At 49.6% G+C, this 24,371-nt stretch overlaps 12 protein-coding genes across 12 annotated transcripts; 8 read left to right on the top strand and 4 right to left on the bottom strand.

The window, feature by feature from the left end:
• Positions 1 to 50: 50 nt before the first annotated feature.
• On the top strand, positions 51 to 2,227 carry SPPG_02944 (uncharacterized protein). The gene is made up of 6 exons (XM_016751231.1): positions 51 to 332; positions 388 to 1,484; positions 1,560 to 1,682; positions 1,744 to 1,906; positions 1,972 to 2,067; positions 2,126 to 2,227. Exons 1-6 carry the CDS (start codon positions 107 to 109, stop codon positions 2,152 to 2,154), a joined length of 1,734 nt encoding a protein of 577 aa, XP_016610522.1. The 5' UTR covers positions 51 to 106; the 3' UTR covers positions 2,155 to 2,227.
• A 47-nt stretch (positions 2,228 to 2,274) lies between these two features.
• Positions 2,275 to 5,872, top strand: SPPG_02943 (uncharacterized protein). Its single transcript, XM_016751230.1, has 2 exons — positions 2,275 to 5,588; positions 5,659 to 5,872. The coding sequence occupies exons 1-2, from the start codon at positions 2,471 to 2,473 to the stop codon at positions 5,667 to 5,669; spliced, it is 3,129 nt and encodes a 1,042-aa protein (XP_016610521.1). The 5' UTR covers positions 2,275 to 2,470; the 3' UTR covers positions 5,670 to 5,872.
• Positions 5,745 to 7,206, bottom strand: SPPG_02942 (uncharacterized protein). The gene is made up of 3 exons (XM_016751229.1): positions 6,872 to 7,206; positions 6,574 to 6,778; positions 5,745 to 6,499 (listed from the first exon to the last, which is right to left on the bottom strand). The coding sequence occupies exons 1-3, from the start codon at positions 7,165 to 7,167 to the stop codon at positions 5,903 to 5,905; spliced, it is 1,098 nt and encodes a 365-aa protein (XP_016610520.1). The 5' UTR covers positions 7,168 to 7,206; the 3' UTR covers positions 5,745 to 5,902.
• Positions 7,207 to 7,333: 127 nt separating this feature from the next.
• On the top strand, positions 7,334 to 10,082 carry SPPG_02941 (uncharacterized protein; the record flags this gene model as incomplete). Its single annotated transcript, XM_016751228.1, has 12 exons — positions 7,334 to 7,554; positions 7,629 to 7,785; positions 7,858 to 7,915; positions 7,982 to 8,079; positions 8,155 to 8,440; positions 8,497 to 8,765; positions 8,829 to 8,945; positions 9,009 to 9,125; positions 9,185 to 9,289; positions 9,346 to 9,501; positions 9,557 to 9,673; positions 9,728 to 10,082. 12 exons carry the CDS (start codon positions 7,334 to 7,336, stop codon positions 9,935 to 9,937), a joined length of 1,911 nt encoding a protein of 636 aa, XP_016610519.1. The 3' UTR covers positions 9,938 to 10,082.
• A 126-nt stretch (positions 10,083 to 10,208) lies between these two features.
• Positions 10,209 to 10,670, bottom strand: SPPG_02940 (uncharacterized protein; the record flags this gene model as incomplete). The annotated part of the gene is made up of 3 exons (XM_016751227.1): positions 10,627 to 10,670; positions 10,382 to 10,577; positions 10,209 to 10,309 (listed from the first exon to the last, which is right to left on the bottom strand). Exons 1-3 carry the CDS (start codon positions 10,657 to 10,659, stop codon positions 10,209 to 10,211), a joined length of 330 nt encoding a protein of 109 aa, XP_016610518.1. The 5' UTR covers positions 10,660 to 10,670.
• Positions 10,671 to 10,795: 125 nt separating this feature from the next.
• Positions 10,796 to 12,138, top strand: SPPG_02939 (diphthine synthase). Its single transcript, XM_016751226.1, has 5 exons — positions 10,796 to 10,950; positions 11,009 to 11,133; positions 11,190 to 11,419; positions 11,486 to 11,525; positions 11,589 to 12,138. The coding sequence occupies exons 1-5, from the start codon at positions 10,813 to 10,815 to the stop codon at positions 11,890 to 11,892; spliced, it is 837 nt and encodes a 278-aa protein (XP_016610517.1). The 5' UTR covers positions 10,796 to 10,812; the 3' UTR covers positions 11,893 to 12,138.
• Positions 11,897 to 13,484, bottom strand: SPPG_02938 (actin-2). Its single transcript, XM_016751225.1, has 5 exons — positions 13,396 to 13,484; positions 13,272 to 13,336; positions 13,018 to 13,216; positions 12,217 to 12,955; positions 11,897 to 12,148 (listed from the first exon to the last, which is right to left on the bottom strand). The coding sequence occupies exons 1-5, from the start codon at positions 13,441 to 13,443 to the stop codon at positions 12,069 to 12,071; spliced, it is 1,131 nt and encodes a 376-aa protein (XP_016610516.1). The 5' UTR covers positions 13,444 to 13,484; the 3' UTR covers positions 11,897 to 12,068.
• Positions 13,485 to 13,640: 156 nt separating this feature from the next.
• Positions 13,641 to 14,401, top strand: SPPG_02937 (uncharacterized protein; the record flags this gene model as incomplete). Its single annotated transcript, XM_016751224.1, has 4 exons — positions 13,641 to 13,731; positions 13,805 to 14,025; positions 14,093 to 14,303; positions 14,367 to 14,401. The coding sequence occupies 4 exons, from the start codon at positions 13,641 to 13,643 to the stop codon at positions 14,399 to 14,401; spliced, it is 558 nt and encodes a 185-aa protein (XP_016610515.1).
• Positions 14,402 to 14,492: 91 nt separating this feature from the next.
• SPPG_02936 (uncharacterized protein) lies at positions 14,493 to 16,075 on the bottom strand. Its single transcript, XM_016751223.1, has one exon. The coding sequence runs from the start codon at positions 16,066 to 16,068 to the stop codon at positions 14,686 to 14,688; it is 1,383 nt and encodes a 460-aa protein (XP_016610514.1). The 5' UTR covers positions 16,069 to 16,075; the 3' UTR covers positions 14,493 to 14,685.
• Positions 16,076 to 16,203: 128 nt separating this feature from the next.
• Positions 16,204 to 19,018, top strand: SPPG_09071 (uncharacterized protein). Its single transcript, XM_016757225.1, has 7 exons — positions 16,204 to 16,566; positions 16,630 to 17,017; positions 17,112 to 17,513; positions 17,584 to 17,912; positions 17,995 to 18,311; positions 18,380 to 18,503; positions 18,569 to 19,018. Exons 3-7 carry the CDS (start codon positions 17,212 to 17,214, stop codon positions 18,886 to 18,888), a joined length of 1,392 nt encoding a protein of 463 aa, XP_016610513.1. The 5' UTR covers positions 16,204 to 16,566; positions 16,630 to 17,017; positions 17,112 to 17,211; the 3' UTR covers positions 18,889 to 19,018.
• Positions 19,019 to 19,185: 167 nt separating this feature from the next.
• On the top strand, positions 19,186 to 22,904 carry SPPG_09070 (uncharacterized protein; the record flags this gene model as incomplete). Its single annotated transcript, XM_016757224.1, has 14 exons — positions 19,186 to 19,314; positions 19,377 to 19,480; positions 19,545 to 19,836; positions 19,895 to 20,153; positions 20,213 to 20,395; positions 20,455 to 20,747; positions 20,810 to 20,900; positions 20,955 to 21,046; positions 21,163 to 21,600; positions 21,669 to 21,743; positions 21,801 to 21,998; positions 22,061 to 22,384; positions 22,449 to 22,606; positions 22,679 to 22,904. The coding sequence occupies 14 exons, from the start codon at positions 19,186 to 19,188 to the stop codon at positions 22,902 to 22,904; spliced, it is 2,862 nt and encodes a 953-aa protein (XP_016610512.1).
• Positions 22,905 to 23,085: 181 nt separating this feature from the next.
• SPPG_02934 (uncharacterized protein) lies at positions 23,086 to 24,371 on the top strand. The gene has a single exon (XM_016751222.1). It carries the CDS (start codon positions 23,256 to 23,258, stop codon positions 24,306 to 24,308), a length of 1,053 nt encoding a protein of 350 aa, XP_016610511.1. The 5' UTR covers positions 23,086 to 23,255; the 3' UTR covers positions 24,309 to 24,371.

Raw genomic sequence — 24,371 nt, 5'->3', positions numbered from 1 at the left:
ACGCCACCAGGCAAAGGGTCGCGTTGCTCACGTCACAAGAAAGCTTCAAGCAGTCGGTGAACTCTAGAAAAGGAATGTGAGCAACTGTCCAAGAACCTTTCCAAACATGCGCCGGGCATCTCCGCACCCAAGTAGTCCAGCGGCATTCATCGACGCCCTTGAACGGAGAGAACTGGATCCCTTTACCCCGATCTCCAAACTTAAAGGAAAAATAGCCGGCCATGCCAGCCTGGTTGGGCGCCTTCAATTGGAGCGGAAACTCGAAGGACACACGGGCTGCGTTAATACTGTTCAGTGGACTAAAAACGGACAACAAATCTTGAGTGGCAGTGGTAAGCTCAGCTATCTGATGGCGGACATGCTGCAAGGTATTCAAAGGTGTTCCAGATGACTGTCGTCTGATTATTTGGGACCCGTTTGCTCCTCCCGGCAAGACGCCTGTTCTCTCATCTGTCGTCAGTGGGCACGAAGCGAACATCTTCTCTGCCAAGTTTGTTCCTTTCTCCGAGTGGGGTCCAAGCCCGCAGGCCGTTTCGTGTGCGGCGGACGGCATGGTCCGATACACGGATTTCAATCAAACAGTGGCCAATGTCGGTTTCAGCTGCCACAGTGATATTGCTTACGAAGTGGTGGTAGATCCAAACTCTCCAAATCTTTTCTGGAGTGCGAGCGATGACGGAACTGTCAATCAATACGATTTACGTCAATCAACGCATTGCGCTTGCGAGGATGACCACTGCAACCGCCATGTGCTAATTGACCTAAATGCTGGGAGAGGAGGAAAGACAGATCCCTCCGAAAGGGCTGAAAACCCTCGTTCAGACAGAGCCTCAAGCCCGTCATTCATTCTCCGACAACTTTTTTCCAGTATGGGCGGCGTAAGACCACCTGAGATTGGATGCACAACAATGGATATCAATCCGCTGAGAACAGAGTACCTCGCTCTTGGTTGCACCGACGATGTCGTAAGGATTTACGATCGCCGCCGGATATCAAACGGATCGGACGCCACCGTTAAGAGACAATCTGGGGAAGTTTATAACTTCTGCCCATCCCATATGCGCAGGTCCTTACCAGCGGAAAACGATACAGATAGTGACGGAGACGGCACAAGTATGCCGTCAGCGCGTATTCATGGTCGTCATCACAAAATGACTAGCTTGAAGTACGATCCAACAAGTAGCGGGGATATTCTAGTATCGTACTCACGAGAGAAAGTCTACTTGGTGCGTCCCGGGAAAGGTGATGGTGGCGCTGATGTTGCTGTCTCAATGCAAAATGTGGTGGCAACTGGAACGGAAGGAAAAGGAGAAGCCGAGACAGAAGACTCTCACAGGAAAGAGGCAAACCGTGGGCAGGATTTGCCGCCCATCGATGGGTATTGTCAACCTCAGACGAAACTTATGCCGCCGTCACTTGAGAAAGGTCGTTACGATACGGATATTGTGCGAGTGTTTAGTGGACATCGGAATGAAAGAACAATGGTATGCAATTGGAACTTTGGTACTATTGCATCAAACATCATTGCCGATTTCTCAAACAACTCATCTGCGGCGTAGATCAAGGAAGCCAACTTTTTTGGGCCCAACAGCGAGTACGTGCTGTCGGGCTCTGATGATGGCAGAATATTCGTGTGGCACAAGGGCACAGGAAAGGTGTGCTGCCTCCTTATGGGCGACCAAGTAAGTTCTTACGTCTTTTTATTAAACTTGGCAGTAGGATTTCTGACCGATATATTTGAAGCGGGTAGTAAACTGTCTGCAGCCACATCCCTTTGATCCCATCCTTGCCACATCTGGAATTGATTCCGACGTGAAAATATGGTGGCCAACAGCGGCTGAACCCTGGTCGGATTGGGCAGGGTTAAATGAGATCACGAAAAGAAATGAACGGGGACAGCGTTCCAGTAATATCTTTCTCATGGGGAACTATTTCATTTTGGGGCCTATCTGACGTATTTCTATGGCGCAGATGGCGTGGACATGGATGGGATCGGAGCAGACAATGACAATGGAACGCAACCTCGAGTGCTCGTCATGTCACCTGATATGATGTTGAGACTATTTGGTATGGTGAATCGGCGGCATTCCTCGTCATACCCATGCTCATGACACTTTCTTTACAGCGCTCATGTCGGGCAGAGAAGGCTTTTGAGTTGCTAGTCAAATGTAAATCGTATTGTACAAACTGCGCTTTTGGCTGACATAATATGATTAGTCAGCACCCATTTTTTCAGCTGCAGGCGAGACTTTAAAAAACGTGGTTGGGGTTTCCCTCGCGTTTCGATAAGTTAGGGGTTGGAAGAAAAAAAAAACACCAACGAACAAGGGATCCCCCCATCGCATCGTTCTTGGCTTTTTAGTTTTCTCCATTTGCTGGGGATCTTTTTCCTGTTTGTTGGCCCTTCCATTGGTTGGGCTCTTTTTAGACTGTTGTTGGTGCAGCTCGACTCGGCCAAAACAAGAACACAATGGGCTTTGCAGACTTTATCCCGTCATCCCGCATTCCGGAGCTCCTCAACCAGCTGTATACCTGTGAAACAAGCGACGAGTGCGTCTCTATTGCTGCTGACCTCGGGGGAGTGATAAAATCAATTGGGCTTTACACTCTGCACACATGCGGCGTCCTCGACAATCTCACACAACAAGCGCAAAACAAAAAGTCTGGTCTGGCACGAGAAGGTGCGCTATTGGGACTGCATGGTTTGGCACGTGTGTTAGGTCGCGCTGGCGAGCCGTACCTCTTGCCGTTGCTATCTATCATGCTCGACTGCTATGCGGATAAGGGACAACCTGTACGAGAGGCCGCGGAAATGGCCGTTGGAACGCTAATGTCACTGCCGTCTCCTTACGCAACTCGTATTGTGTTGCCGATATTGTACGATGCGATGGGCAGGAAATGGCAAACGCGAGTTGGCGCTTTGGAAGTACTGGGCAAGCTGGCAAACAGTGCTCCCGAACAAATTGCGCTTGCTCTCCCCGAAATTATCCCTCAAGTGACCGAATGCCTCCACGACACGAAAACGGAAGTATCGCAAGCTGCCACAAAGTGCATGATGAACGTTTGCAAGGTTGCAAATAACCCAGATATCGCTCCACACCTCCCCATGTTGGTCAGCTGCATGGCCAGGCCAACCGAAGTTCCCGAATGTATTCAAAAACTGTCTGCAACTACCTTTGTAGCCGAAGTAACTGGCCCTGCATTGGCCATCATGGTGCCTCTTCTCGTTCGTGCGCTGAATGAGCGTTCTGCGGCGGTGCTACGACCGGCTGCCGTCATTACTGATAACCTGTGCAAACTTGTCCGCGACCCTGCGGAGGCTGGCCAGTTCCTGCCTCAGCTGCTACCTGGGCTTGATAAGATTATTGAAACGGCAGCTTTCCCCGAAATTCGTTCCTTGGCGACGACTGCACGAAACACGTTGGTCAAGGCAGGCGGTGATGGGACAGAAGGGGAAACGTCAAAATCGCACATTCCTTCAGAAGCCGAAATCTTGAACCGCCTAAAGAACCTACTGGCGGACGTTGCTCAATTGACCGCCGTGGACGCTTTCACGCAGATTTCAATTGATTACACCACCTCCCTTTTAAGAGAAGTGATTGTAAGTGACGTATACGGCGATGAAGAGTGGAAGGGAGCCTGCGCGCCATATCTATCGTCCTTCATCGCTCCAGAACAAGCTGAACTAATCGCAAAGCGGTTGGCGGCACACTATCGTGAGGTGGATCATATTCGCCGGCAGCAGGAGTCTGGTCTGGAGGCTGAGGAAGGTGAAGAGCTTTGCAGCTGCGATTTTAGTTTGGCGTACGGTGGTATGATGCTTCTCAACCATACCACCTTGCGGCTGATGCGGGGACGCCGTTATGGCTTGTGCGGTCGGAACGGTGCCGGAAAGTCTACCCTTATGCGCGCTATCTCGCTGGGCAAAGTTGAAAATTTCCCCCCGCCTGAGGAAATCCGTGCTGTCCTGGTGGAACACAGCCTTCAGGGAGAGGACACTAGCTTGCCAGTACTCGACTTTGTTGCATCAGATTCTCGCTTGAAGGATCTCTCTCGTGACGATATCAAGAAGGCACTTGTCGAGGTTGGGTTCACAGATGATCGATTGGATATCCAGGTTGGAAACCTTTCCGGAGGCTGGAAAATGAAACTGGAGCTTGCTCGTGCGATTTTGATGAACGCCGACCTTTTGTTGTTGGACGAGCCTACAAATCACTTGGACGTAGGCAACGTCGCTTGGTTGGAGAACTACCTCAACAGCCAAAAGAGACTCACAGTCTTGGTCGTCTCCCACGATTCTGGATTTTTGGACAATGTATGCACTGACATCATCCACTATGAGCGGAAAAAGTTGGTATATTACAAGGGCAACTTGTCAAAGTTTGTGGAGAGAAAACCTGAAGCAAAGTCCTACTACACACTATCTACCGAAAACCTCAAGTTCACGTTTCCCCCACCTGCTTTCCTTCAAGGCATCAACAGTAAGACAAAATCTATCCTCAAGATGACGAACGCAACATACACCTATCCGGGCGCGCCGAAACCCTCTCTTCAAAATGTCACAGCTGGCGTCTCCCTTTCATCTCGTGTAGCCATCATCGGGCCCAACGGTGCCGGTAAATCTACCTTGATCAAGGTTTTAACTGGTGAGGCGATTCCCCAGGAAGGTCAAGTCTGGAAACACCCCAACTTGCGTATTGGATACGTTGCCCAGCACGCCTTCCACCATTTGGATCAACATCTTGAGAAGACGCCAAATCAATACATCCAATGGCGATACCAAACTGGAGAGGATCGTGAAGTGCTTGAGAAGGAGTCACGTAAACTGACTGAACAGGATGTAGCGCAGATGGAGACCTTGGTCGATGTAAATGGGTCGAAACGTAAAGTCGAGTACCTGATTGGTCGAGCAAAGCTGAAAAAGTCGTTCCAGTATGAAATAAAGTGGGTCGGATTTCTTCCCAAGCACAACACTTGGGTTTCACGGGAAAAGCTCTTGGAACTCGGGTTCCAAAAGTTGGTCCAAGCATTCGATGATCGCGAAGCTTCGAGAGAAGGACAGGGATACCGTGAGCTCAGTCCGACTGTCATTCGTAAGCACATTGAAGATGTTGGGTTGGACGGCGACATTGCGGACAACAATCCCATCAGTGGTCTTTCCGGCGGTCAAAAGGTCAAGGTTGTCATTGCTGCCGCCATGTGGAACAATCCCCATATGCTCGTCCTTGACGAGCCAACCAACTACTTGGACCGTGACTCGTTGGGTGGTCTAGCTGTCGCCATTCGGGATTGGGGCGGTGCTGTTGTCATGATCTCGCACAATGAAGAGTTTGTGGGTGCACTTTGTCCTGAAAAGTGGCATGTTGAGGCTGGACAGTTGACCAAGAAGGGTAAAGGGGCTGTCAATGACGATGCATTTGAAGATAACGAAAAGGAAGAAGCGGCTCGGAAAAAGATTGAGGAAAAGGTTGCGAGCAAACCAAAGAAGAAGAAGCTTACTCGGAATGAGCAGAAGGCACGAGAAATTCGACGCAGAGCAAGACATATGAAGTGGTTGGTGGAGGGAGGGGCCAAGGAGCCAGATACAGGTTGGTGTTGCATTCTCGTGTCATGCGCTTATATCTACAAGTTAAACTAACGCATCCTGTAATGTTCCAGATGAAGATTAGTTCGTACATAATACTCCTTATTTATTTGGTATTAGGTTTATGCAATTGGGAATTTTTTTATGAGTCGTATAGCTGTAGAATAGTTTCAACCAGTGGTTTTTATGTTTCCACTTTTTGGAATTTGTCATTATTTGACACTTTAGAATTGCACACGAGAAATATATGTTCACATAAAAGATATTACTACAATCGAAGTCAAAAAATCTACAGTGGAAACGATCGCTTCGAAAAAGCTACCGACTGGACATCATTACATGGGCTACGTGTTGCATGCCCTGCGGGGCCATGCTCAACACCCCTTGGGCTCCAGCCTGATGCCCCAAGGTCGCGGCGGGATGAGCATCCGGCGGGTGTGCCAAACTCATTCCAACCACCTGCGGTGGCCCCACCAACTGCGGATGACCCGCTTCCTGCGACGTCACATGCTGTTGCGGTTGAAGTGGCACATCTCGACCTCCATTGATATCCCGCAAACAACGCTTCATCTCTTCTGTGAGTGGCGTCACACACATTTTTGCATTTCCAAATCTCTCTTCCCATCTCTGTACCAAAGCCCGTGCGGTATTTTGAACAACTGGTATAGGACTATCGTAATGCACTTTACGCAGATGGTGCTGCGCGTGCATGAGGTTTCCCATTCTTCTCTCACATATCTGGGAGAGTTTGATGCTGGCGAGGCAGAGGGGGCAGGCGACTTCGAGAGGGTTGAGGAGGTAATGACGGGAGCCAAAAATATCTTGGACTATATCCGCCAAAGCGTAGAAACGCTCTTGCCAGGCTTTATCAAGAGCGTCGAATGCTGCTGCGTGGCCCTGTTCCTTTGAAATTCGCTGCGGAGCAATAATGCAAGACAGTCAGCCGCCATCAATTGAGGGAAATCAAGAACAAAAAAAGCGAAACTCACTCGGTACAGCTCTGTTTGTTGTTGCTGACGCTTTACATGTGCGGGAGCTGCGGGTGAGCCGTCAATGTTTGGGTTTTTGCTTGACCTTCTCCGACGTTTTGGTGGCACAGGGACCTCGGAGGTACCGCTGGGACTTGCAGCAGCTGCAGCTGCGGCTGTTGCCGCTGGTGATGCCAAGAGTTGACTCAGTACATCCATTCCTTCCCTAAAAACCAAGATTCGGCTTTGAGACGCAGTTCATGTGCATGTTGCGAATTTGACAAAGGGCGGCGGTGGCTTCTCTCAAGGCTCCACTTACCGATCCGCATCCTGCAATTCCCGCTCCCGCTTCGTCCCAGATACAGGAAGTGTCCAAACCAGCGTTGGCTTGGGTTGCGTTTCCATCTCGCCTAATGCGATCATCCAGCCTTCGTCGTCGGTAATATCGTATGGCTGGCCATTCTCGACGTAGGTAAGACTTGCTCTCGGATGCGGCTTGACATTGAAGCGAGCTGGAAGAGTTTGTAAAAAGGAAGCGAGCGATGGATATCTGTCGATGGACACGAGCGCCTTTTGGGGGTTATGTCCTGAGCAGCTAATTTGGACGACGGGCATTGTTACCGTCGATATTTCGTTTTTAAGCCCGTTGGACTTTTGGTTTATTTCCGGCTGAACGCGCGCGGTGATAAACGGTTCCGATTGCAGCCGATTTGGCATTGGAATGCATTGGGTTATCCAGCTGGTGGTGTGCAATTCGTTTGTTTTGCTTTCAGTTCTGGCCATGCCGGGAGGAGGACGACGGCAGCAGGAGGGGTTGCTCTTGTTGCTTCCGGCATTAGCGGTCATCAATCTACTCCCTAGCACATACTTGGATGTGCAGTCGGTCTTTACAGGCGGGTGGAGACCGTCGCTGATTGCTCTCGCCTTGCTCGTCGTCGCCTCAGCAGTTCACCTGATCTGGTGGACAGTTCGGTGGTATGTGACATCACCTCTAATAAAAAGGTATGCTCTAGATATGGAGACGGAACCTATTTGGCTTGGGGCTCGCGCGCGCTCACGTCTTTACCGCCTGCCAGTCTTCAGCAATCGTATAAAAACTGGAGAAATGATACCGCGACTGTGACATGCTTTTACTGCAATCAGAACGTCATCCTTCCCAAGGAACGACTTGCGGTTATGGGGGGTCAAAGCTGGTACTGCGATCTGTGCTCGAGTTGGAATGGGGATGAAAGTGTGGGTGGAGAGTCTTGACGCTTTTTCGCTACGGCTGGGCCCAGAACTCATTAAGATCTTTGCAATAAAAAGATCGGGCGGCGAAGACCGGGGCAACCAAGCACCATGACTACGAGCTTGAGAGATCGAGGTGCGTCCTATCCTGGCTCGATTCAACGTGAAAGTTAGCGACTCATCCCTGACCGCGCGATGATAGCCGTTGACGTATCCACCCGACCTGCATTCTGTCAAGTCTGCATACAGAATCAGAATCTGGTCATGCGCCTCGTTGCAGAGTATGATCCAGGAGACGAGGTAACATCTCTTTCATTCTTCAAGTGCGATCTGTTTCGATTATATATCCTAAGATCCCGATCTGACGCCCTCCAGGACTATTTTAATGAAACTGTGGAAGATTACAAACGACAACTGGAGAAGAAATATCCTCCAGTGTGTCCACTCTGCGCCGACAACGTCCAAGCCTCTCTGCACAGCTCCTACGAAAAGATGAAGCATCACTTACTGTACCAATCACTAAAGTCGTCACAGCAGTGGCGATCCGCCGCCGATTCATCGCGAATATGGATCAACATGGAAAGTTTACCCTATCTGTGGGCGACTGCGATGTTGTGTCTAGGCGCCAGTATCATCGCTATGTTGGCGCTCCATATTTATGGTACGTTGCGCTAGAACCAGTTACCACAGCCTGCCCATTTATAATGATCTCTATAGGTGTCCTTTACCCAATTTCATTTAATCATGCCGGGTGCACATGGTCGCCTGGTACTGGCACCCCCCTTCCAACCTGGCGCTCTCTATGGGGATTAGACTGTCTCTTTCGCTTTCCCATGAGCTCATCCGACAGCGTACAATGTTTGTGTACTTGTCTGCTTCCATTGTCATGGCTCAACGCTCTGTCTGCACCGGCCATTGTGATGAATCCCTTGTGGATCACACGACCGAGAATGAATGCAAAGATACGGAATCAGAACGAGTATCAGGTAATCATATGCTGTCTGATATATCTGTGACATGGTGGATTGATGTTATTTGTTGGAATTCAGTGGCTGCAGCTTGAGTTGTTTGCGTTAAGAACCTTGGCACTCTACATTGTGCGTGGTGTATGGAGTCCGGTTGCGACGCTCACTATTCATGGCTTTTTCCTTGTGGTATCTATCACGGTACGTAACCATCCTTCATCGCACCCATGAGGGTGACCTTTGAGTAATAGGATCAGCTTCCAGTTGCTATATCAGAGTGCCTGTACATTACGTGTTATAGAACCCGCCCGTATCAATATGATGCCGCCGGCACCTCTGAAAGTGAATATTGATCAGAAGGCAGATGCACAATTACCTGAGGTGGGTGGATGCGGCATACTATAGCCCACGTATTACCCCGACTTACTCGTTTTTTTCAGCAAGGTAATGGATACCCCAAAGGAAGCGGTTTCGTCTGGTTTTGGAAGCGGGGGCGGGAACGCCTGTCAGTGGATGGCGGTGTACCAAAGGATCCATTGGCTGAGGTAAGCATCCGTTCGTTATATAAAGCATTCTCGCCTTTGTCCAACTCTATGAACAGTCACTCGGCATCGAATGGGCCTTTGCGAGCTCTACAAAACTTGACGACGACGATCGGCAACTACGCGCATTTCAAAGTTCGCGGCAGCGATTCAAATCGGGGACCAAGATAGCTCGATTGCTGATGGTGTTTGGTGTCTTGCTGCAAATCACTGGGGTATGTATGTCCATTGCATCGGAATTGATGTGCAGCGTGGTTCATATTTGCACAGGCCCATCGTAGCGCACTATATGCGGTAGGACTGAGCCTAGCTCTTTGCATCAGCTTGTGCTGTTCTTTATACCTCGGTCGACGTAAACATGTTGGAGAAGGAACAAAGCAACGAGTGGTAAGTTCCCCTGTTTGTCGTGTGCAGGCTTTACAAAGAGCTGACCTCACATAGAACCTCGGCACCTTCCTCATCTTCGTACAACTCGTCTTCCATATGACACTCTCTCGACTGACTCATGAGCTCCCTTTCGGTACAGGTACGGTTGGGCGTATGGAAGTCTTTGATGTCGTTTCAATCAATATGGGGTGGTGGGCAAGAGGTTTGGATATAGGGATGCTTGGAGTGATCGTGGCATTACTAGGGGTGGATGGGTTGGCATAGATGGTGAATGCTGGATTCATGTACATTATTTTTTTGCACAGGTTGAGATGTCATGTGTATATTGTGTTTTCACGTTTCTTTTATTTCCTAGCTAATAAAATCGATAGGATGGGAATGGACAGCTGCGAAATGTGAAAGACTGTCTCAGTTTTCTGTTTATTGCGTATGCGTATATGAGCTATCTGTCAATGCCAACTTGCTATCATATGCCCACGGGATACCTATTCCCATCAACAGCCCATTAAAACCACACAGATCGCACGCAACGCGCCTACTTTTGCAAGATGGCCGCCTCCTTTTCTTGTTGGGCAATCAAAAAGTTGAGGTACTTTTCTGCATCAAATCGGTAGTCATCCGGATCGATAGCCTCAACTATACAGAGCAAACAAACCCAAAATAAACAAAACCGTTTGCAAACACTGGAGAGGGGACAACGAAACCTACTGCCAAACTCTTTCTTTGCCACTTCCGCCAGCTCCTTTTCCTTTAACGCCGTATAAACCACCCTCGCTTCGTACACCAATTCCTCAAACAACTTTTTGTCACGCTCCTGTTTGCGTTCCTGGACATACGAGACTAAATATTGTCTTTTGAGTCCTCCATAGAGAATACCAGTTCCGAGGGCCGTCCATCGGAGAAGCTAGTCAAGTATTAGTTTGCGGAATATAGACTGACAAATGGGACCTTACGTTTAAAGTATGGATGTTGGTGAGGTTGGACATTATTGCTTGAGGTGATAAGTTTGCGGAGAGTAGAGGTGTATGATCGAGCTTTACGTAAAAGGTGACCAAGACGTTGTCATGTCAACAAGCCTCAGATGGAGGTGCCAAAGGTGCTCGGCGGGGATGGCCTGGCGAACGGTTTTGTTGGTCAACATGGTGCTCTACATTATAGGCCTAGGCCTATCGGACGAAAAGGATATTACTGTCAAGGGCCTTGAAGCCGTCAAATCATGCTCACGAATTTACTTGGAGGCGTATACGAGTATTTTGGGAGTTGGGAAAGAGCGACTGGTAGAGTACCCAAACATTTGTCCAATAGAGAATTTTAGTATTGACATGTAGCATATAGGAGGCATTCTATGAACGCCCCGTTATTATTGCCGATCGAGATATGGTCGAAACGGAATCTGACGCCATTTTACAAGACGCTGATAAAGTTAATGTCGCCTTTCTCGTCGTTGGAGATCCATTCGGGTATGCTTGCTGTTGCAAAGAACTAGTCTGCTCGGTCGTAACTAATATTGGCGTAGCGCAACAACCCACACCGACCTTGTTCTGCGAGCCCAAGAACGGGGGATCCCCACCGTACCGATCCACAATGCGAGCGTCATGAATGCTGTTGGGTGTTGTGGACTTTCATTGTACCAGTACGGCCAGACCGTGTCGATTGTGTTTTTTACAGAGACGTGGAGACCGGATAGTTTTGTGGAGAAGATTGGGGCGAATCGGCAGATGGGATTACATACCTTGTGTCTGTTAGGTAAGTGTTTCTGTAGAGGGTGACGTTTGGGAGAGTGAGTGGTGATAACGTATTTTGTTTGCGCAGATATTAAAGTGAAAGAACAAAGTATTGAAAATCTGGCTCGGTACGTACATCAAATGTCTTTGTATTTAAATAGGCATAATGACCAACAGCACGTACATATTAGCGGCCGCAAAATCTACGAACCTCCCCGCTACATGTCCATCCCAACCGCCATCACCCAACTCCTTTCCGTCACCACAGACGCCTACAGTCCGACCACCATCGCAGTCGGCCTAGCACGTCTCGGTTCTGCCACACAGCAAATTGTCGCAGGGACACTGGAGGAACTCCAATCAGTCGATTTCGGGCCTCCGTTGCACTCTCTGGTGATTTGTGGCAAGATGCATTTTCTGGAGGCAGATGTTGTGAGGGGGTTTGCGGTATCAAAAGAGACATTTGATCGGTATGCGGAAGTTTCGGAGCACTAGAGGGTTGTATGCAGAGTAGAGGACGGCTTTTATTGGATTTTGGAGGAGGTCAAGGATAGAAGATGCTCTCTTTGAGCGACATTGCCATCCCACTGACGGGGGCTACTCACACGACACCGTTGGCAAGGAAAAACGCACACACATTCTATATACAACAGCCCATAAATTAAAGACATTCACCCCATAAACTTTTTGTGAATAATATCGGGGTCTTCTTGGTATTCTTCAGCTGACACCCACATCTTTTTAAATGTACCTAAGTGGCAAAGACAAAAAGTCATGAGTAGCTAGTCAATCGTCACTCAATCAAAACAGCAGACATACTCAAAGAAGCCAAAATCGACCCGCCGATCCATGTCGAATACTTTCGTTCTTGTGGTGCATAAATCTTTATCTTGACATCCTTGAGTGCCAACCGCTTGACTTCTCCCAAAAGCCGATCTCCAAAGCCCCGGCAAAGAGTCGTACCGCCACTCAGCACCATGTTTGAGTACAGGTGTTTCCGGAGGTCCATATCGGCTTTTTGAATGGCGTCTACGCAAAGCTGGTGAACACCTGGGAATTCTTGGCCGATGAGGTCAGGTGCAAAGAGGATTTCAGGGGCCCTGAAGCGTTCTGGTCCGAGTTTAAGGGGTGTGCCATCGGGTAAGATAAAGTCCTCGTATTTTCCAACAGCCTCTTTTTCCTCCTTGGCGGGATTGGATGCAATGTAACATGTTTTCTCCTTTATGATGCGTACGACTTCTTTTTCGGCAGATGTGGAGAGTGAGTATCCTGATTTGCGCAACAAGAGTTGAAGGTGATGTGTGATATCTCGTCCAGCCATGTCCACCCTTCTAACGGCATGCGGCATGGAAAAGCCTTCGTAGACGGGTACAGCATGTGTGACGCCATCACCAATGTCAAGGACGATACCGGTTGTTCGACCTGAGGCGTAGAGAGCGAGCACGGCTTGGATGGAGAGAAAGAGGGCGGGGACATTGAAGGTCTCAAATAGGATTTGGGCGGCGGTGTCGCGGTTTGTGCGGGGGTTTTGGGGGGCTTCTGTTAAGAGGACTGGGTGCTGTTGTTTTTCCCTTCTTTTAGGACATGGTTGACCCAACTCTAAAGTTGCCTAGAACGCACCTCCTCTGACAATATCTTGAGTTCTTCCTCATACACAAACCCCCAAATTCTCTCCATATCATCCCAATCCGTAACAACTCCGTGTTCCATCGGGTACCTTATTCGCAACAATCCACGTAGCTCTTGGGCCTTTTTCCCAATAAATGTGTCACCTTCGACTGCACCGGCCATAACGCGGTGATGCTTTGGGCGGCCCACACTATGATGCACGGTAAATGTAAGGCCTAGAAAGGGAGATGGAACAAGTAACTTACAAGGAGGGAAAGAAACATTTGGGCTGATCGTCGCCAGCGAAACCTGCCTTGATAACGCCTGACCCCTGTAATGCACATTTAAACAAGTGTCCCACCAACTCTTTAAAACGCACAGACGACATACATTATCAATAACAACAGGTTGATTCGTCAATACATCGTCAAATTCCATCTTTTGATTGTCTAAATCTTGTCGTCTATGGTTGGATGCCGAGGAGAGATCGCGGCGACTTTGGGAGGGCGAAGGAGCGCGTGGGTTGGTTGGAACCATCAGCGGGATATAAAAGGGCCTCGTTCGCGGGTTTTGGAGACATTTCCATCTTTCATCTTTTTTTTATTAAAAGGATTTCATTGGAGAACAAACGCATCATGTTTGCCCGTATGCTTCCCCACCTGGCCCGCAGAGCCTTCCAGCAGCTTCCCCGCCTGGCACGGCCCCGCATTGTCGCCATCGCCACGGGTAGCGCGGCCACCCTTGGGCTCCTTACCTCCCCTCTCCACCTCGAGGCCCCCTTCCCTGCCGGCACAAAAAGGCGGGATCGAGCGCACATTTATAGCCATCAAGCCCGATGGGACGCAGCGGGGACTGGTGGCGAATGTCATTGAGAGGTTTGAGAGGAAAGGGTACAAGTTGGTTGGCATCAAGGCGATTGTACCATCCAAGGCGCTGGCAGAGGAGCATTATGCGGATCTGAAGGGGCGTCCGTTTTTTGCGGGCTTGGTTTCGTACATGACGTCTGGATCTGCTCCTGTTGTATGTATTCCTTGTGTGCGTTCATGCTGTCTTCAGACGTGCATTCTAACGCGTGAAGTGAATATAGATTGCCATGGTGTGGGAAGGCAAGGATGTAATTCGCCAAGGTCGCCGCATCATTGGCGCAACCAACCCCCTTGAGGCCCAGCCAGGCACCATCCGAGGAGACTATTGCATCAGTGTGGGACGCAACATAATCCATGGATCAGACTCATTTGAGAGTGCGGAGAAGGAGATTGCATTGTGGTTTGGCAAGTCGGAGGTGTTCAACTGGGAGTGTATGTAAAGATGCTTTGATTTTGTGGTGGGTGATTTCCGTACTAATTCATGAATTTCCTTAGTTGCGAATGCAGAGTGGGTCACGTCCGACAATTAGATGCGGCCAACGCTTTTCATGCTGAACTCGTGAGCGGTTTTGGGGCTTGGAGAAAAGTCGCATGTATGGACCATTTGATAAATGTGGGACATGTGTGTAGGCGAAAAAAGTATCACATTCGTACTTTACAAGCTATATACACCAAACCAGACAAATCCATCAACATATCCATCTTCCCTGCTATTCCCAAAATTAAGACTTGTCAATGCTACTATAACCCACCATTAAATGTTCAACGAGTATCCTCACACGCAACCCAAAAAATATGCGAATTGTCCAATAGATTAAACTTCACCATAAGGGGTCCCGGTGACTGCCTTTAATATCCTCCGGACCCTCCTCCTCCCATCCTCATCCAGCCTTCTGTCCGCCTGCAACCACACTCTCACTCTGTCCACCACCCGTTCTGACACACGATACCCACTTTTCAATAACCGTTGTACTTCCACCAAACTCCCTTTCATCACTCGTTCCGTCATGACAATTGTGTTGATGGTTTCCTCCGTTTGAGGCGTCGTGAGACGCCGAAGGAGGGAGGGTGCGAGATCGTGAAGGGTGAGAATGTCGGGGCGGTAGAGGATGTTGATGAAGGAGATGGGGAGGGAGCGCAGGATCGTGTCGGTTGGCGGATGATAGTTGACAAGTGTGGGAAAATAGTCGGAGGAGGAGGAGGAGGTGGACGAGGTCAAAGAGGCAAAGGAAACAGAGGAGGGAGGATCGGGACGTGTTCCATCAATTACGCTCCACGCAGTATAATGCGCATCAACAATCAAGGTTTTTAACCTCTCAAATTCCCTTGGCAACAGAGTCCCCACACGGGCTTCCTCCAAAACATCTTGCATGTCCATCCAATCCCTGCCACTTATTGCCTCGTGTCCATACTGCTCCTTCCCCTTTTGGACCAACCGATCCACCGTCCCACTCGTCCATGCCGTGGTCCAAAGCGGGTCCCTCCGCACAACCTTTCTAGCGGCATGCTTTTCCACTCGGCGAATATCTCGATCAATAGCCGCTAGTTGCACGATCCACCGCGGGAGAGGGCACTGTCGGAGGAGCAGGTCGAGGACGGCCAGGTAACATGCTGCATGAAAGGGACCCAAGAGTGCAGCGGGAATTGCATTCCGGGTACCGTAAAGAAAAAGAAAAAACCCCGCGCGGGCATGAGGGGATTTGGAGACAGACTGGAAGCGGCGGCAGACGAGGGAGAAGGATGCGGGGTCAGACGTGAATGAGAAGATGCGAGAAAGGATCTTGTCTGGCAAGCGGGAGAGGTTTAAGCGGGAAATATGAGACGTGTGCTTTTGCCGAGGACGTGAGGGTACGAGGTAGGATTCATGCGACACCCTGTGTTTGACCGTGTAAGGAACGGAAGGAGGTTGGAGGAGGGGCTGCGAGCGGTGTTTGACGGCGTGTGTCGACTCTGGAACTGGTAAAAAGTCCAAGATGCTTCCCGTGTCAAGAATATGAATGTCTGCAAAGTAGTCGTGCGGAGTGTTTGTCGTCTTATCCTTTATCGCGCGAGCCTTTCTGTCGTCCATTTTGGAGTGCCCCCTTTTGTCGTCGCTGCTGCAACGAGCCCTGTGGTGTCCGCTCTGCATCTTGTCGTTGTCGTAGTCGTCGTCCTGGTCTTTTCTGTAATGTGCCTTGTCATGGTGGTAATGGGCCATGTCAAATCGGTCACTTCTCCTTCAAACTCCTTTTGACAAATAAATGACTTGCATAGCCACTGCACTTCGAATGTGGATAAATGCATTTCATATGACGCACCTCCTCAGGCCTTCCACTTGTTGTGGTCCGTCGACATGGACTGCTGGAAATGTCCTGCGGGACATGCGTCTGCTTTTGGCAGGGGCTGCCAAAGGAGGCATCCGACGCATTCAGCAAAGGTGTCGGCCTCGTCAGCAGAAAAAGTTCCAATGACCAAGAAAGAGAATACTTTCGCCGAATGGCGCCCGAATGGCGCGCGCGCATCTCTGGCTGCCTTCTCTTGATGTTATGCCTTGCCTTGTGCGTGCAGCGGTGCCCTATCACAAAGAGTAGCGAGCATGTTTATAGGCTTAAAGTCCCCCAATCAAGCAGGTCTCGACTCGACCATGCTCATTTCAATGGTGGAAGAATGAATTCAAATGGCATGACATGCCCAAAGGCAATTCGCCAGGTGTCAGGTATCCCTGCTGTTACGTTTTTCAGCTTGGCAATCTCCCTGAAACTCTTATGATCCACCCAAGGGATGATCTACACACCCTTTTGTCAATCCTGTCTGTCCCTTTTGCACCATAACCCATGTTTTAAAAAAGGTATCATTGCCAATGACCTTGTCACTATGAAATGTCGTTCAAGCACACCATGAAAAAGCACCTCATCTATTGACTTATCACTCATGATCACTATGAACATTCATGGGATGGTGCATGTGGGCAACGAATCGCAACCGTCACCACCGTTAGCGAGCTGCTCATCTGCTCAACTGCTTGCAAGCATCCCCGCAGTCTTTGCTCGTGACGATCCGCCGAAACCCGTCATGGGACGAAACCTCCGCTAAGCCAATTAAACTTTTTGCATGACGTCGCTACGCCACAAAAGCGGCTGGTCGCGTGTCCTTCCTTTTGCGTCATGGTGTGTGGCTGGGTATTATTTCCTTTTATGGTTATATTTCATATTTTGATATCTCTAGAAAACTCAGTTCGTTTATCGTTCTCGCTCCCGCCAGTTTTTTTTCTTCTAGAAACCCATTTAAGCCATTTGCATCTACGAACGAGATTTAGCAACAAGACTCTTTGAAAACGATTTAGAAACGGTTGTTAATTATCATGTACGTTTTACCACCTACCAAGGATATCCTCCCCGACTCCCATTACGCCCCTCCGACAACGCCTCCCTCGTCCGCATGTCGCTCGCCACCAACAACTCCAGGCGTCCACTCGTCTCCTACGAGCAACCGACGGGACAGCGTTGCCGTGGCTGCAGAGCCCATCTCATCCACAGATGATTCGGCTGAAGACGCGCATTCGTTTGTCTCAGACGGTTCTGATCTCGACGAGCGGCGAAACTACTTGCATGCTCTTTTGAAGGAGAATGGGATTCCTGTTTCGCACGAGTCCATTGACCTTGCGCAAGTATCTTTATGTCTGCTTTGGTTTTCTGTGCTTTTTGGCTAATGTCATTGCGAACCATCGATACAGTCAGCTAGGAAAGGGTGTACCTCTCCAAACCCGTGTCCTCGCCATCCTCACCGAACTCTTACCCCATTTCTGGTCTCATGTTACAAACCCCGAACAAATCCAACTGGAACGGGTGAGCGGGGCCATGACCAACTGTATCTTTTTCGTCAGTGGCCCCCCCGCACAAGATGGTGCCAAGCCTCCCAAAATCCTCCTGCGGGTCTATGGATCCGCTGCGGATACATTTATCAAGAGGGACAGGGAAATGTTTTGGTTGTGTAAAATGGGGCATGTGGGTGTTGCTCCAAGGTTGTTGGGGGCGTTTGCGAATGGGCGGTTTGAACAGTTTTGTATGTATCGTACATTTACATGCCAACGATGCTTTATCATTACATTGTCGCATGTCTCATTCATGTTATACACCTCTTTTAGTGGACAGCACGACTCTAACCAAAGAGGACCTTCGCGACCCATCCACCTCCCGCCAAATTGCTCAAGCCATGTACAAGCTCCATAAGCTGATCCAAAACTGCGATGCCCACGAAGCGTCCTCTCCCGATTTGTGGACCAAATTGCGTAAATGGCACCGCCTTGCTTCCAAAGCCGTCACGGAATTCAAAAGGAACCAGCCGGAGCGGTATGCTAAATTGAGAAAAGTGGTGAACATCAAGACGGTTGCTGCCGAGATTGACGAGCTGGAAGCCAAGTTGAGCAATATTGGATCTCCCATCGTGTTTGCTCACAATGATGTAGGGTTTCGTTTGTTTCCGTATGCACCGCTGAACTAGGCTCATCTTTGTGATCTTTGATATCGTAGGCACAATACGGCAACATTTTGCGAAAGAACAAGGACGGATCCATCATTGTGGTTGATTACGAGTACTCCAGTGTCAATTACCGAGGCTACGATTTTGGAAACCACTTTTGTGAATGGGCGGCAGGTAAAGACCGTACCCGTCATTGCCTTCCCCCTTTTCATTTCGCTCACTCTCTTTGCACACTGTAGATTACCACTCCCCCAACCCACACTTGATGCATTTCGAAAAGTATCCCACCCAATCCGAGCAACTCTCCTTCTTTTCCGCTTACCTCGATGCCCAAATTGAAGCCGGAGACGTCCCACCTCCCTCTCCCTCCACTCGCGCGTCTCTCCTCGACCAAATGTACAAGGAAACAAACAAGTTTGCGCTTTGTTCGCACCTACTTTGGGGCTTGTGGGGGATCATGCAGGCTGGCGAAACGAATATTGATTTTGACTTTGTGGGATATGGGTTGCAGCGATTTGGACAGTACTACAGGGTCAAGGAAAAGTATCTGGCGCTATGATGATTTTGTGCGTTTATTTCCCCAGATTCCCTTTTAGTATCCTTTTTGTTCTACGATTTTAATGTGCTGTGAGCATGTATATACTAGATTCACTGGCAATATATCATTCTATATCTCTTTATCAACTGGATAGGGGCATCGTTGGACTTTCACAGTTGTTGCGTTGCTGGTCAACAAGGTTTCGGTCGCTGTTGTTACCGTGGTGATAGTGGCACAGCACACCACAGCGATCTCGTCGTCGTCGTCGTCGTTTTGACTCTGCTTTACGCTGTACGTCAAAGGCAAAACGTACGGGCCATGTCAGCGTACAACCAAATATGCTCCGTCCTGACAGCGGCTGCATCTCCTCTTTCCGAGGTACGAAAGCCGGCTGACGAGCAGTTGAAAGCATGGGAAATTGAGCCTGGTTTTCATTCGACTTTGCAGGTTTGTGTATTCTTTTGTTTACTGCACCCATACATTCTTACAGTGGCTTTTTGAGAATATAGGCGGTTGCGTACGATACGTCTCTTGATATTAGAATCCGGCTGCTGGCCATCATTACACTCAAAAATGGTATCGACAAATATTGGCGAAAAACCGTGCGTGTCGGGTACGTGCCCACCCAACCCCGTATTATCCACACTTTCAATGCTCACCAAACCATTGATGTACAGAGGCATTCAACCTCCCGAAAAGTCTCAAATCAAAAGCAAGCTTCTCACCACCTTTACAGAACCAAACGACAAACTCGCCAACTACAACATACTCATTATATCCCGCATTGCCCGATTAGATTATCCGAATGACTGGCCGGATTTGTTGCATGTGCTTGTTGGGACGGTTGAGACGAGTTTTGCTGCCAAGGGGGAGGAGGTGGTCAAGGTGCGGGCTTTGAGTACGCTTTACGGGGTTGTCAAGGCGCTTTGTTATTCAATGATGCCTGCGAGTCGCAAAATGTTTCGAGAGGTGTGTGACGTTGTGCCCCGATATCATGCTATTGTTCCCTGATTGGTTCTTTTTCTAGCTCGCACCCCAGCTCCTTCATTACACTGCAACCATCTTTACAGACCGGTGCAACCACTTTATATCACTCTCAGAAGCCATTGTCGCGAATGCGGTTTCTGATTACTCTGAGGCCGAAAGTGCCCTGCGATTAGGGCTGATTGCCTTGAAGGCGCTGCGACGCGTTGTTGTGTATGGGTTCAAAGAGGTGGAACGCGTTCAAGAGGTGGTTGCGGTCTTTGGTGTGTTGCTGGAGTACTTGAAAAAGTTTTTGGTGTTGCGTAAGTGGTGATGTTGCATTGTGTTTTTTCTGGGGGTGTGTTACTCATCAATTGAAAAGGACCTGCAATCCCACCTACGGCAACCCGACTTCACAAACTCGTGTCCTCCGCGGTTGTGCAGATTGGAAAAGTCTATCTGAACCTAGCGAACCAACATGTATCCGGATTTGTTGTAATGCCTGGTAGCATGGATGTTGTCAAATACTACTGGAGTTTGGTGGAAAGTGGGGTCGGAAATCGAGGTAAGGCCATGTACGTTGGATGCTAGCGGTGACGATGTATTTACTTATATGATGAATAGAGGACACGACAACGGAAAAGCTTCTCATCCAGTCCCTCCGCCTCCTCAAAACCCTCCTTAGACCCCCATCTGAGAAACACGACCCATTGACCGCAACTCCTCCCGCTGACTCTCCCTCCATCAAGGCTCTGATTGGGCAGCACCTTTTGACACCTGAATTCGTCCAGCGAGCTTGTGAGGTCTTGGTGGGGCGGTATATGGTCATGACCATGGAAGAGGTTGAGGTGTGGAAGGCGGATCCGGAGGCATGGATTGAAGAGGAGGAGGCGGATGCTTGGGAGTTTCATTTAAGGGTGGGTTCGATAATGTACGTTCTGTTAATTGCGGATTTTGCTCATGTATTTTCGCGTGATAGGCCTGTGCAGAAAAAGTGTTTATGGATCTCATGTCAACTAACCGTGCCGTATTGCAGCCGGTTGTGATGAACATGTTGCGCATGGTTGCTGGTACGTAGTGCCCACTGAACCTGTTCTTGCAACTTTTAGTAACGAACCTTCCAGACCCTTGCGATCCTGCCGATACGAACGCCATCTTTCTCAAGGATGCCGTATATTGCGCTATCGGACTTGCCGCCCATGATTTATACGATTTAGTAAATTTCGAGCAGTGGTTTGGAAATTAAATTGTGGGCAGAGGCATCCAATACGGATACACGGTACGTTTGGGTATCTTCTTGTAGAGAAAGTGGTGTATCTACCCTTTCTATAGTTTAACACTACTTCATCGCCGGATTTCCATGGCTCATCTCCCACTGGCTCTCAATCCAACCCCACACCATCCCTTCGCCCGTACATATATACCCTCTTAGTCCGTCTCATGACACCACCCTACGACCTCGTCGTCCGACTCACATGCATAACAACGTTGAAAACTCTCGTGGACGACTTTGAATTCGACCCAAAAACATTTTACCCGTTCTTTGATGTGTTTTTGAACGCGTTTTCTGGTATTCTTGACGATGTGGATGGCGTTTCGAGTTGTGTGGGGGTTGTTGGGTGTTTGGGGGTTATTATAGAGAGGTTTCAAGGGGAGCTGGGTGCATTTGTTCCGAAGATTATGGCGTTGTTGCCGAGGGTGTGGGAGGGGGCGGAAGGGCAGGAGATGTTTCGGGCCTCGATTGTGGTGGTTTTGCAGAGGCTTGTTGTGGTATGCTTTAGTTGATGGATGCGTCGTGGATTTAGGTGGATTGTTTGAATCGCTGACTGGTTTCTTAGGCGCTGCGAGCGGAATCGGTGCAACTCCACGATTTTGTGATTCCCGTTCTTTCCTTTAGTCTCAACGTTCAAAACGTACGTTACTACCCACCTCTTACATTTTCGTGACCCATGTACTCATTCACCCGTTAGCCGGCACATATTTACCTCCTGGAAGATGCCATTGATCTCTGGCTAGCCGTTATTCAGAATACCCCGCGCTGTACACCACAACTTGCTGCTTTGCTTGAGTACGGTATGGCGTTGTTAGAATACGGAAGCGAGAGCTTGAAAACGGTGTTGAAGGTTGTGGAGAGTTACGTGGTTTTGGAACCGGTTGGGGTGTTACAGGTACGTGTGGATTCGGATGGTAGCATACAGTGGGTTGCTTTTATTCAATTTGGTCACGACAGACGTACGCACATCCTATCCTCACACGCCTATGCACTATGCTTGGTTCCCTCCGCCCCGAAGCCTCCACTTCTATCCTCCGCTGCTTGGACGTCATCCTGCAGTCCTGCCACGCGTCTAACTGCTTCCACGCAATACGCGACGTGTTGGTCCAAACTGGGCTGTTGGAGAAACTTGTGGGCGTCGTGGTGGAGGATAAGGAGGTGGGCGTGGTGGTTGTCGGGTGTTTGGGAGTTGTTGGTCGGGTAGTTGTTTGCGATGCTGCGGGGTTTGTGGGAGTTGTTGGTGCGTGGGTGAGTGCCTTGGTGGATGCATGGTGTGATAAGGTGAGTTTGTCCGATTACGGCTATGTACGGGGTTGGGATTTTTTATACTGTTGCCTTTTGGTAGTTTGATAACATGGGGTACGGCAAGCAACGGAAATTGACTGCTATGGCCCTCGCTACACTCTTTTCGACCGGTGCTCCAGACGTGTTTTCTCGGATTCAGAACATTTTGCCCGTCTTGTCGAGCGTTGCCATTGAGTTACGGGATTTGGACTCTGACCAGTATGTATCTTTTTTTTTTTTGATTTATCGTGATATTATTAGGCCATGTTTAAGTGAATTTTTGTTTTTCAGAACATTAATCTATACGTACGAACCCCGGACCGATGACGAAGACGATGCTTCTCTGGATGCCCAGCGACGCAGGCTTCTCATGGAGTCTGATCCTGTGTCGGGGGTCGTGTTTGCTGGCTTTGTCAAGAAATGTTTGGAGGAATGTGAAAGCAAGGTTGGGCGGGAGGCGCTTTGGCAAGCGGTTGGTAGTGCTGGTGGATTGGATGCATATAAAAGCATTTTCTAGAGATGTAATAGTGTATAGATGTTTTGCATAGGTTAGAAAATAAACAAAAGGGAAAAACGACGACGACGACGACAAGTTGATTACGTCACGGCGCAGCAATGGAACTAGTTGTTGACATGGATACCGTTGCTATGGCAGTAAGACGCATGGCGGGGACTCCGACGTTGGGGGCCCCTCGTCGCACCTTCTGGCGTCAAGTCATTTGGGTTTTGCCATTTTACAAGCGTTTTGATATAATATACACAGCTTTTGTGTTTAGACGACTACGAGCAATACACCGACTTGTTTGAGGAGCATTTTGTCTTTTTGGTTTTATAAGAAGGAAGCGTTTTGTAAACCGAGTTTGGGTTGATGAGCGCCGGAGGTGACGCGCCTACCGTTCCGGGTATCACGCTCCAATCCGTCAAACGCAAAGACGGCATGGGACCCCGCGCGGAACCCAACGTTCAAGGACAGGCCCAAGAACCTATCCGAAAGCGACGAAAAACGGACAGACAAACCGAAAACATTAGCGATGACGATGACACAAGCGCAGCAGTGCCGGAGGGACCTCTTCCTGCAACGCCGGCAGCGTCGGTTGCTGAAACACTCTTGGCGGGGTTGAATGATATTCCGCATGCTGTGCCTGCTATTGATCCTTTGCCGCCGCTACCAGCGGAGGCGTTTGATGTTGCTCTCACCGTCGGGAAGGAGGTTGGAGGGACATCAATATCGACGTCGACGGCAACGTCAGGCCCAACAACATCCACAACCGACCGCTCCAATACCCTCGTTAGACTCCTTCAACCCCTCACAGAACCCCCTCTTGTCCCACACATCCGAGCCCGCCGTGCACCCACTTCGTACCGACGACGTAAGCCCCAGGTCAACTACCCAGCCGCAAAGCCACCATATCTGCTCGACCGACCACCACCATCAGTGGGATACAGGGTCTATCCGGGCTTTCCCGCCTTTTTGCAGCAGGTCACACCGAGAAATCAGGTGACAGCCGGCGAAGCACATCGAAACCCAGTTTCAGCCCGGTTTGTGGATCGAAGGTGGTGGGTTGGTGGTGGAGGTGCACCAGGGAGCACGAACAATAACGATGGGGGAGGGAACCTCGCTGCTGATGCAGCGGTCGAGGAGGAATTGAGTTCATTGGGGCATGGGCAGGAGGGTGCGCCTTCGGAGCAGGATGTGGAGTGGCAGGCTCGTGCGGCTGCTGCTGCTGCAGCGGCGGCAGCGGCGAGGGTGGCGGGTGTAGCAGGCTTTGGAGAGATAGCGGCTTTTGGAGGGAACCATGATGGGCTGTTTGGGGAGGGAGGTCAGCAGGTTCAAGCTCAGCAGGGGGCAGCGGACGGACAGGTGAGCGAGGCGAGAGATTTGTTGGGTATGTTGCTTATGGCGGCAAATGGAGAGGCATAATGTATTGGGGTTTGGTAGAAGATAGTATTTTTGTTTGTAATATATTTCTCGAGTATCTTGGAA

Source organism: Spizellomyces punctatus (assembly GCF_000182565.1).
Source record: "Spizellomyces punctatus DAOM BR117 chromosome Unknown supercont1.4, whole genome shotgun sequence".
NCBI classification, from domain to species: Eukaryota; Fungi; Chytridiomycota; class Chytridiomycetes; order Spizellomycetales; family Spizellomycetaceae; genus Spizellomyces; species Spizellomyces punctatus.
The sequence above is the reverse complement of the archived record's forward strand: the minus strand, read 5'-3'. Positions and strand labels throughout refer to the sequence as shown.